At 38.6% G+C, this 12,150-nt stretch overlaps 1 protein-coding gene across 6 annotated transcripts in view; it reads left to right on the top strand.

Moving 5' to 3' along the window:
* Positions 1-12,150, top strand: part of PTPRZ1 (protein tyrosine phosphatase receptor type Z1) — a 139,890-nt gene that overhangs the window by 120,252 nt on the left and 7,488 nt on the right. For 2 of the 6 annotated variants that reach the window (XM_040549866.1, XM_040549843.1), the window contains exons 16-24: positions 1,116-1,136; positions 1,300-1,396; positions 3,117-3,199; positions 3,954-4,088; positions 5,373-5,507; positions 7,637-7,800; positions 8,530-8,613; positions 10,148-10,283; positions 11,360-11,506. In XM_040549866.1, the coding sequence (XP_040405800.1) occupies positions 1,116-1,136; positions 1,300-1,396; positions 3,117-3,199; positions 3,954-4,088; positions 5,373-5,507; positions 7,637-7,800; positions 8,530-8,613; positions 10,148-10,283; positions 11,360-11,506 (1,002 nt within the window). The remainder of the gene's footprint in view (positions 1-1,115; positions 1,137-1,299; positions 1,397-3,116; positions 3,200-3,953; positions 4,089-5,372; positions 5,508-7,636; positions 7,801-8,529; positions 8,614-10,147; positions 10,284-11,359; positions 11,507-12,150) is intronic. The other 4 variants (XM_040549877.1, XM_040549884.1, XM_040549853.1 and 1 more) reach the window with 3 other exon arrangements.

Below are 12,150 nucleotides of genomic sequence, written 5' to 3'. Positions count from 1 at the left end.
ATGTCCTTTAGTGCTAGTGAGAAAACCAATGAAGAAATAACATTGTTCATGATCTTCTTTTCCTAAATTACTGCAGTGATCCAAATACCACATAGGTCATACCAAATACCAAGTTCCTCATTGAGCATACACCATCTAAATTTTTTCATTCTTGTTTTAATTAGAACAAAAAAATCAGTATCATCATTTCTTGGAGATCCTTTTTGGATTACCATCTACCCCAGCATTAGTCTCCTGGCCTTCTCTCTGCTGATAAATAACATAGAAAACACAGAAGAATTTAAATCTAGACATTACAGTCAGCATATATTTGGAGATGAGTGCACGGGGTGGTTGAGGTTTTTAGGTATGTTACTATAAAAAAACTCATATTTAAAATATAATTTTCAGACTGGTAACCACTCTTCATATATATATTTAAATAGCTGAAGGTGAAGATGATTAATATTGAAATAAATGCTAGAAAGTGTTGGGTAATATTATAGTACTTTTAGTCATGACAACTCATTTCCAATGTTGGCCTTATAAATGCTTGAGTTTCCTGTCAGTTAACATAATCAAAAAAATAATAATTTATAAACTTTGTGCCTGTCTTCTCAAGCCTGTCTCCTGCAGGCAATCTTCATAAAAAGATTGGATTCATTGAGAAACCGCTGTCAGACAGAGGGTTGTACTGCCATCCCATGAAGTTTTCTGAGTGGCATGCTGCCATGTTCCAGTGGAGGCTTCACAACTGAATGCAAAGAGAGTAAAAGGGTTCAACAGAGAAACTAATGCAGTTATAAGGACCAATAAGAAATCCTATGAACCGTTAAATACGTAGATATAAAGTCAGAGATGTTGCTCATATATGTAGCTTTCACAGGCATAAGGTCTAATGTTAAATCTAAAGATAGGAAAGCAGATGCCAATATTTTAACAGGAAAATTGCTTCTTGTGTCTTTTAAGAGTTACATCAAAATATTCAGCTTTGTTGTTAGTATGGAGATATATATTGCATGACCATAATTGTCTTCCATATAATAACTGTAATTTATATAAACTCTTTTATCCATTTGTTCTGTGCTGTGGAATTTGATTTTTTTTACTTTTTTTTGCATCCATTCCCTCATTAGACACTGAAAGAGTTTTATCAGGTAAGGAATTATTTCACTGCATTTTTTTTTAGCAATGAAGTAGTTGTAAAATATCATAGATGACTGGGTATAAGGTTGTGGTTTTTTTCTTGCTGACTTACTGTATTTTAAGAAATTTTATATACCTTAATGCTTATTAAAGTACGATGCACATTTTTTTCAGGAAATCCAGAGCTGTACTGTAGATCTAGGTATTACATCAGACAGCTCTAATCACCCTGACAACAAGAATAAGAATCGATATATAAACATTGTTGCTTGTAAGTAAATGCATCACTTGATGTTTTGTTTAAGAAACAATTATAGACAAGTATAGACTTATATCAGTTACTAGAGGAAGACAAAACAAACAAACAAACAAACAAACAAGCCCTCTATATTGAAAACTCTGGATACTGTTCAGCAAAATGCCTGGAGAGGAATAGTGTGATATTTCACTTCTCTTCGAGTTAGTCCTCTGGCATCCTGCTGCTGTGCTGAGCACTTGTTAGCAAGACATATTTGTTTCTTCTGTGATGACCCAAAGGGAGTTGGGAGATTTCACTGTAATACCATTTTAAAGCCAAAGGAGTTATGTTTTGATTGCCAAAATTAATCCACCTTTGATCTGCAATAATGATGATATATCCTCTCCTGGAGCTTCACAATCCCTGGATGTATTTGCTGACATACATAAATATAAATGTACTGGTTTTATGTTGTATTGTGCCCAGCCACAATGTAATAGATCAGCTTCATTAGCCAAGACATGTCTTCCCCTTGCTTTGCTTCACTATGACAGACTTTTCTTCTCTGAAATGCATCTATTCAGTTTGGTTAATCTCTCTTTGAAACCATTGCCTCTAGGTTCTTGATCATTTTGGTGCCTTAATATATTTTTCTTAATTCTCTATAATATTTCATCTTTGTTCTGATAACAAGAAGCTTTAAATTAAATATATATTCAACATTCGGTGATGTTAGAGCTTTATAGAAAAAGAGACAGAATCAACCCATTTGGCAAGAGGCAATGTAGACTCTACATCAGTTGCAAGAAATCCCATTCCACCTGGCTGAAGATACCTCTAGAGGAAAGTCACAGGTTTTCCTCTGCCACTCTGTATGTTGATATCTGATCATACAAAGGGTGCCAACCGAGGGCCAGGGACTTTGTTATCACAGGGCAGCACTCAAGCAGCTTAGTAACAAGTAACTCTTAAGTAACTAGGATTGTCATGTGGAACTGAATCAAGTCTCTAGTCCATATAACCAATGAAGGCTAAAGAAAGCTTCAGCTCACCCTGAGGTAGCCACTTGCTGTCTGGATTACCAGAGCTGAGGCTCTTCAGCTGACCAGCTCTCCAAGCTCCCATTACTCTCTAGGCTCCAGACTCTGCTGTCTTTAATTTGGAATGAATGTGCCTAAACACCAGTGCCTAAATTGTTTGGGACATCTCAGGGCAGCCAGGATGCTGTGCAGACATGCCCCTCAGTATCCTTGTACAGTGAATACACAGTAGACATTATTGGATACCTGATTTTTTTTCCCCACTATATTATACTGAAAAGTTATGACAAGGCCACTTTACGCTGTCATCCTTTCCATTCATTTCCAATAGGACTGTTTTTCACAAGGGCCTCAGGTTTTAATCAGTTGCACAATGTTCAGCTTCCAAGGACTTCAAAAAGACCGTAACTTTTTTCTAGGGATAGTTGATCATAGTTCATGCTTGCTTTTAAAAGATATTGTAATTTACTTCTGAAATAGATTTCTGAATATCTGAATCCTTGGATTCATTAATTTATTTTTCTGTGAACTAGAATTTTGTATCTGATTCATACCTAAGCACAGGGTGTTTGTATATGTGATTGTCCCTGTATTACTTGTATGTATTGAAAAAATCCATTTTTCAATTTCTTATACAAATCTAAAGAATTCTTATGGAAGGATTATGATTCTTGGAGGAAACTATGCTTATTTTCTCCCTTGTCTTACTGCAGATGATCATACCAGGGTTAAACTAGCACAGCTTTCAGAAAAGGATGGAAAACTGACCGATTACATTAATGCCAACTATGTTGATGTAAGTGCCTTTTTCTACTTTTTCTATCTGCCAGCCTATTCATCTGTCAGCCTATTCGGTAAACAGTGATTTGTGGAGGTGAATAGACAATTAAAAAAAAAAAAAAAAAAGCATCATAATATCACTTAAAAAAAATTCTTTAATGTTAAACATACAAACTTAAAGTGCAGGTAAAACCCCAATTGTTTCTCAAATCCATCTTGATATTGTAGCAGCTGCAGCTTAGTGAAGAGCTTTATGAAACTAAAAAAATGTTCTGTCACATCTGAGTCATTTCAGAAGCATTTCACATCTGAATGCTTATTGTTTTATACATTTTTGGTAAGTGGCTAATTCTTCTGTCTGAGATAATCTCATGAGAGGAAGATGCCAGTTGGTTGTGAGCCTCACCGAGGTACCATTTATTCAGTTTTCATTACCCAGTAATTTACATGCGAATGATCTTGATTCATTTCTTAAACCACTATCATAACAGATGTCTCATAATCACTATCATGTCAACATTCTGCCAGAACTTGGGCATTTGAATATATATCCCATTTGTTGGAATGATAAACATTGACATAACAGTTCCATTCATATGTCATCTGGTACCACAGGCTTTCTGTGATTTGGATAGTTATAAATTCAAAAGTACTTAAATGCTTTTGAGATTCTTTAAAAATAGATAAGTAAAATGTCATGTACTCCTCCCAACCTCCTTTTTCTTGTGGTCTCTGATTTGATAAGTGTCATTTGTTATATTTCAATTTAGGGCTACAACAAGCCAAAAGCCTACATTGCAGCTCAAGGGCCACTAAAATCAACAGCAGAAGATTTCTGGAGAATGATATGGGAACATAACGTAGAAGTTATTGTGATGATAACTAATCTCGTTGAGAAAGGAAGGGTATGAGTACCTTTGTTTCCTATTTCTCTCTCTGATGTTGATAGATCTACCTCTAGCAGGCTCCTTTCTCTCTTTCAAAAATGTTTTAGATATTTTTTTGAACAAAAAGCAATAATTTGTAGTAGTTGTTTATATTAGGCTTGGCTATAGAAGTGTAAAGATAAGGATTTGTATTATGAAACTAAAGGAAATATTTAAATTCAATTGTCAACAACTGATGTCATGAAATAGAATAATGTTATAACTACAAAAAATTGTCTTCTACTGAAAAAAGACTTCTTCTCTGTATTCAGGAGTGGACTGAATGTGAGCCTTGGAACACACTCTGCTAAGAGTCCACTCTGCCATTCTCTTTCCCAGGGGTGCCCCTGGAAAGGAGAAGGCTATAGCTCAGGTGCATCTTTCTGGACACTGAGTGGCTACTTCCTGTCACTGTCCCATGGGACCCACAGTTCCTGTGTTATCACAGGACCAGATACACATTTGTCCAGTGAGACAACATGAGGTCAACTCATACTATAGGTTGTGTGTTCCTCTGATTATATGATGGGAGCATGCAGGTACACCTGGGTGAAATGAGGAGACATTGCATCACCCCTGCCACATACTGGCAGCAATGCCTAAAGTGCATGCAAGCTTTGTCATATGAACAACTAAGCATTATTAAATGATACAGACAGCAGATGTAGATGAGGACCACACTGGGTGTGTCATCACTTTGTAAACAACAGCACAGTATAAACATATATCTTCTAGTACTCCTGGAAAAGGCTATATGACTGCCCTACCAAAGGGCTGGACATCACAGCTCTGTATTGTTCTGGCTGCAGACAAACTCACTCTTATCTTCACTGATCAGATATAAATATACTCTATCCATGCTATGAACCATCCAAAAGCCACATATGACTTTACTGACTTGAATGTATTCCTGTAATTCGTGTAGATTATCTGCTACTGTCTTTAGATTTTAGAGTGCCTACAGAACGGCGGGTTCCACATTATTAGAGTAATTTAAGCTCTCATAGTATGATTTAAGCCTCTCTGGTTTTTTTTTTAGAGTATTCCAAATAAAATACATCTTTGCATAGTCATCTCTCTACAGGACAAACTAAATATGTGTTATTTATTTTCTCGTGAGCATCATGTCTATCATAAACAAGGCATATTGGGAGTCTCTGCATGTTTTATGCTTGACTGTGCTCATAAAATCAAATGTTACAGCTTGATAATTTGACATTTTTCCTTTTTCTCTTTCTCTCTTTCTCCTTTGCTTTCTAACAGAGAAAATGTGACCAGTACTGGCCTGCCGAAGGTAGTGAAGAATATGGGAACTTCTTGGTTACTCAGAAGAGTGTTCAAGTACTTGCCTATTACACTGTGAGGAATTTTACTCTTAGAAATACCAAGATCAAAAAGGTTTGTGATATCCTCAAAACACAGATTGGGCAAAAAGAAGTGGTAACATTTTCTTGGAATATTTTTAAGGCAGTCGTTTACAGTTTTCTATTGTATAAGTAACGCTGAATTCTATGGGTTTCATCCAGTCAAGATGCTCATCAAAATGTTTCAGAGTTGATGAGATCAACTAGCTGAGGAGCTGAGGAGGTGGTGGTGCAAAGTCTAGTTGGAGGCCAGTAACAAGTAGAGTACCCCAGGGGTCAATACTGGGTGCAGTCCTGTTTAACATCTTCATTAAGTCTAGATGATGGGATAGAGTGCACCTTCACTAAAGTCACAGATGACGGAAAACTCGGGGGAGTGCCTGACTCAACAGATGGCTGTGCAGCCATCCAGATGGATCTTGACAGACTGGAGAGGTGGAGTGACAAAAATCTCATGAAGTTCAACAAGTGCGAAGTCCTGCACCTGGGGAGGGAAAACTCCAGGCTCCAGTACATGCTGGGGGCCACCCAGCTGGAAAGCAGCTTGAAAGAAAAGGACCCGGAAGTCCTGGTAAACACGAAGTTGAACACAAGTGAGCAATGTGCCCTTGCTACTAAGAAGGCCAGTGATATCCTGAGCTGTGTTAGGCAAAGTGCTGTCAGCAGGTCCAGGGAGGTGATCCTTCCCCTCTACTCAGCATTGGTGAGGCTGCACCTGGAGTACCATATCCAGCTCTGAGCCACCCAGTAGAAGAGAGACATGGACATACTGGAAAGAGTCCTTTGGACGGCCACCAAGTAGATCAAGGGACTGGAGCACCCTTCCTATGAGGAGAGGCTGAGGCTGTTCAGTCTTGAGAAGAGAAGGTTTAGGGTGGAATCTCATCAATGTGTATAGATACCTGAGGGAGGGTGCAAAGAAGACAGAGCCAGGCTCTTTTCAGTGGTACCCAAGGACAGGGCAAGAGGCAACGGACATGTAAATATCAGGGTTCCACGTGAATATCAGGAAACACTTCTTTACTATGCAGGTGACCAAGCACTGGAAAAAGTTGCCCCAGAAGTTGTGGAGTTTTCCTCCTTGGAGATCTTCAAAAGCCATCTGCACATGGTCCTGGGCAACCTCCTCTAGGTGGTCCCACTTGAGCAGGGATGTTTGACCTGATGGCCTCCAGAGGTCTCTTCCAACCATAACCTTTCTGTGACTTTGTGAGATACTGGCCTGTAGCACTGGTGTGGTGTAGAACTGTCAGGGAAGAGGATGTGATTATATGGAAGGGCTGATGTGGACTTCCCCTGCCTGGTGAGGAGGAGGACAGATTTTCAGAATGAGACCAGCTAGTAGAAAATGCGGGATGAATTAAATCATCCACCTCAGCTATCAATTTTCCTTTTTAAGGAAGGAATTTTTACTTCTCTACAGAACAGGTGAATATAAACATTGCCTTAAGGAAATCAGAACCAGCGTTTTCAGCAATGGCATTCTGAAAGCACATTTTGGGGAAAAGGGAGTGGCTACAAAAGGGGTTGGCTACTTTGAGGGGGATTCTTAAAGATTATTTTATTTCAGCCACCTAAATCTTAGATATCTAGTCTCTCAGCTTCCCTGTACAATTAATGGATAAAGTACAGACAGCACCTACTATCAAGTTTATCTCATCTATTTTAAGAACCTCTCTTTGAATAAGGTGACCAGCTCTCTGAAGGTATGTCTGTCTCTCAGTTGCCACTGAGGGAAGGGGCTTAGAAAAGAAGCCTAGAAGAGGCTACTTCACTTGTACATTACTAAAGCTGGGTGACATGAATCTTACCCTTTCTGTCCAGCCAGCAGAGGAGCAGAGTGGCAGAGATATTTGTTGAATTTAAAGAACTGCCATAATTTGTTATACCTCCAATGCTCTCAGCCTTTCACTTTTTCTTTGTAAAGGACAGTAAGTGCCAGGTCATTTTTCCATTCAGTGGACAGGTTGATGGGACAGAAACACTGGTCCTTCCTATTCTCTTTGAACAGTGGAATATGCAGGGCTAGGTAGTACTCTGGTGCACTCGTTAATTATATAGGGAGAGTATTAATTCTTGAAATATCAGGTACATAAGTAAAACTGTGAAGAGTTGCCTTTTAAATGTGGGCTGCTTCTATATGGAATTATTTTTCTGTTGCAGGGTTCCCAGAAAGGGAGGTCTAGTGGACGTGTAGTAACTCAGTACCATTATACCCAGTGGCCTGATATGGGTGTTCCTGAGTACACGCTACCCGTGCTCACCTTCGTGCGGAAGGCATCGCATGCCAAGCGCCATGCTGTCGGGCCTGTTGTGGTTCATTGCAGGTGTGCTTTTTACCACCATAAGGTTCACTCCACTTTTGTTTTGCAGAAAAAAAAAAAACAGAAAAAAAAAAAAAACAAAAAAAAACAGTGGTGGGTTAAGCAAAACTTCACTCTCATGTTTAACAATTCTTGTTGGAAGATTAATTTCTTAGCTGGTATTTCTGTCCTTGGTAAGGCCAACTAATCAACTCTCTATGCAATTACTATAAGCCTCCATAATGGCTATAAACAAGATGCTGCTGCTCTGCACTATGTTCTCTTTTTTTTTGCAACAATGCTTTCCTTTTTACTTTTTTGCACATTTCTCTACTGCTGTTTTGATTGCTATGAGCTTACCAGATATGTATATAGCCGTAATAGTTTCCTTTCTGCAAATATATCAATAGGATGGTTTTGGCTGGTGCTTTCTTTGGTGCAGGGATACTCTGTAACCCTAAGAGGAGCTCTGTGTACAAAAGAAGACTCACTCTGTTCCTGGCTGAACTACACCTCTGCTGTTTTTAACATTACTCTGCGCTCTAGCAGCCCTTTGCAATGGAGGAGCACTCTGGGGAGCAGTGTGAGGTCTGCATGTGTGCAGGCAGGTGTTCTGTCAGTGCTCACTGAAACTGGGCAGCCCAGGGAAAATTGGTTAAAAAGGACTTTGTAGGGCCTGGAATGACTTCACAATGCCCGTGGAGGACCAGGTTATTGTAAAATATATAAGCAGGTTCTGGTTTTCCGCTGTAGTACCTCACCTTTGATGGAACATTTGGAAAGAGAACCTCCTCATGAATTCTGTCCTTCGGGAGCTGACTCTGAGGAAGCCAACAGGTAAAGTTGCCTCACAAATACTGCAAATGAAGATATTTTTTTTTTATTTCTGGGATGATCTAATATGACTGAAATCTGTTTTTAGCTTGGAAAATGAAAATTCTACATTTCAGTTGTTCTGCTGCTATCTGCATCTGTCTGTTCTTGAGGAGTTCAAAATAAGAGTTTCCCCAAAATACCAAGTCTGAGATCTATGCCACTGGGCTGAGAGATCAGCAGTACATTATAAACCAATTAAATTGAGTTTTTAAAAAGTAAACAGTGGTAAGTTTTGTGGCTTCAGTCAGACCTCTCCATTGGGTCACAAGAATATTTCACCTCTGTCTGCAGCAGTTTTATATGGCTTTTAGTTCACCTGTTGCAATGCACTATGGAAATTCAAAGGAGACATGTTAGAAAATTAACTTTTACTTATCTTTACAGGCTATATGGAGTACACATATGAGGAACTTCATGAAACTTAATTTAGCTATTTTTGTGTTTTGGTACTTTTCATGTTTTGTCTTTAAAAACAAGTACTAATGATGTTTGGTAATCTTTGTACTTTTTTGTGTGTCTCCTGGTATGGTGATAACCTGAACCTTTCATTTTTATACCATGTTTATCTAGACAGTTCATGACAGCAACCAGAGCTCATGCTACCCATGCTCTGTGCCACTTCTGAGGAAGAAATAGGGTGAATGAATTAGCATGTGTGGGCTGGGCTTGGATCTGCCTGCAAGGGACGATGCAGACCCAGCGCAGTGTTGCTGCCCCAATACATGTACCAATACACGTAACAGCTCCAGATAACCAAGAGAGGACCTCTCGACTTTGTACTCCTGATCCAGATATTTTATGGAAGAAAAAAAAAAAGTTTTTTTCATTTTACAATACAGCCATTGTCATGTCAAATGAGTCAGAGTTCATAACAGGAGTTGCTTAACCCTTTCTTCTGCATCTCCCCTCTTTCAGAAGGGTCTCAACCATTACTTACACTCTTAGCCATGTCTGAAGAGTATGAAGATTTTTCTTTTACAGATGTACCTTCAGCAGCTCTGCCACTTCCAGGGGTTTTCCTCAGCCTGGTATCTTTGAAAGCTCTGCAGGCAGTATCTGTAATGAGTGGCATAATGCAACTTTCCCTTTAAAGTGTTGCATGTTTCAACATAGAGGAACTTGGGCACATTGACTGTGCCCCAGTGCTGACATACACCATACTTTCTAGGTGTACTTGACAAAGTATCCTAAGGAGTATCAAAAGCCTGAAAACTGCAGATCTGCACTTAGTTCTATTTCAATTGATATTTTAAAAATTGTTTGAGAAAATTATCATTAGAGCTATTCTTGCACAAAAAAAAAAAAAATGAGTTGGAAAGATTTTTCTTCATTAGGAGTCTTGAAGTTTCAGCAAAGTGATGTGATCATACAGTAACAAAATTTGTAAAGCAAAGCGTTCCCTATACACCCATTTGTTGAAAAATCTATATACAGAAAAACAATCTTTTTCATGACTGTTTTACTTCAGGCTCAAGGACATTTTTTTGTTTTATAGTGCTGGAGTTGGAAGGACAGGCACATACATAGTGTTAGACAGCATGCTGCAGCAAATTCAGCATGAGGGGACAGTCAACATATTTGGATTCTTAAAACACATACGTACCCAAAGGAACTATTTGGTGCAGACTGAGGTAAGACAAATGTATACTTAACTAGAGACTATTACTTTTCACATTTTTGTTTGCAGGAGGAGAGTTGATACAGTCTTCATTTTGGCAACATCAGAAAAACAGGCAACCAGTCACCAAACTAGACTTTACCTTTTCTTTCCCTTCCCTTCCCTTATATTTCTAGTGCCATCCTGTAGGCTAACTTAGAGCAATGCACAAAAAAAAAAAAAAAAAAAAAAAAAAAAAAAAAAAAAAAAAACCACTATCTAACTATCTGTAAGCTCTTGTCTGTTTATTAGGGAGGTCTCAGAAGAGAGAAAACCTTTATAAATCATGCTTTCCGCAGTAGCACTTCCTTGGCAGGGCATGCATTTTTGTCATAGATTTTTTTAAGGAAACACCATTTTCAGGTGTTCAGATCTTCACTGAATGTGATCAAACAATTGATATCAGGCAATAATAAGTTGGAAAGAAGCTGTTTCAACAGAAGATTATCTATAGCTGATTTAAACTGAAGATTATATACGGAATAGTGAAAGACCAGAAGAAAACAATAAGGGCAACAGCAGGGCATTTGAAAGTCTATTTCAGGTTTCAAGAACAGGTGTTTAGATTCCCCCATGCCTTTCAATAGAAGAAAAGGTAATCAACAGCAGCATGGGCACTTGTTCCAAAGGATGTCAGAGAGAAAATAGAAGATAGCAGTAGGAACTGGGAGTGATCACTTTATTGCAAGAAAGAAATGCAGGGAGAGCCACATAGCAAGCTGACTTGAAAATTTGACTTCAGGCTATGCTTGCATTTTTAACAGCATTGAGTTAAATATGAATGTATATATAAATGTAACATACCACAAGTGGTGGGGATTTGATATTATATCATGTATACATTGCATGTGTAGTTAAATTGGACTGGTAAATGCATACTGTCACTGGAGAGGAACAGCTTTCACTGTAGAGGACCCCTTTTGAGAAAACTCCTCTGCAGTAGCAAGCTGTGAAGAAATGCTGTCCATGTCAGAAGTGATATCTTAGCCAAAGATGTCCAGGGGAATCTGAATATAATTAGAGCTTAGATGCTTGGTTTTATTTTCCTAGGAGCAATACATCTTCATTCATGATGCATTGGTTGAAGCGATACTCAGTAAAGAGACAGAAGTCCTTGAGACTCACATTCATGCCTACGTTAATGCTCTCTTGATACCTGGACCAACAGGAAAGACCAGACTGGAGAAACAATTCAAGGTGAGCTCCCTGAGATAGCAGCATGAAAAGTTTTAGGGTTGTAAGCTCGAATGACCTGAACATAGGTATCTCAACACAACTTTCATTACCTTGCCCTATCTGTAATTTAACAGAGCATGTTGACAAATGTATGCAGCTAATTGGGACCCAACAATTACTTACGTATTCTCAAATAAGATTTTTTTTTTTTTCAAAAGCAATAGCTTGAGATACAGGCAAGTAAGCAGATTTTGGAAAAATCTAACTATATGTTTTTGCATGCAGACCCCCAAAGATAAACACAACTATCTAGAAAGATATCATTCTGGTGAAAATTATGTGAACTATATTGGTCAAATAACATATTCCCCTCAGTATAAGGCCATGGCTATAAAACAGACATGACTTCAGCAGGCTATAAATGAACACTTTGATGTTTTTTCTGTTTGAATTGTATTGAAACAAGCAAGACAATAAGGCCCCCATATCAGTCCTATATGTCTCTCACAGGTTTTGAGAGAACATCAGGAAGTTCCTAACTGGGGCTTCCTCACATCAGGAGTTACACTGTCTGTGCAACGGTGCAGATTTTTCTGCACAGAGTTTTACTGTTTGCCAAACTATTTAAAGTTGTGTGAACAGCTGTGCAGGCAAATTGGAAGTGA

This window comes from Cygnus olor, chromosome 1, assembly GCF_009769625.2.
Source record: "Cygnus olor isolate bCygOlo1 chromosome 1, bCygOlo1.pri.v2, whole genome shotgun sequence".
Classification (NCBI taxonomy): Eukaryota; Metazoa; Chordata; class Aves; order Anseriformes; family Anatidae; genus Cygnus; species Cygnus olor.
This window is presented reverse-complemented; position numbering and strand designations above follow the sequence as displayed.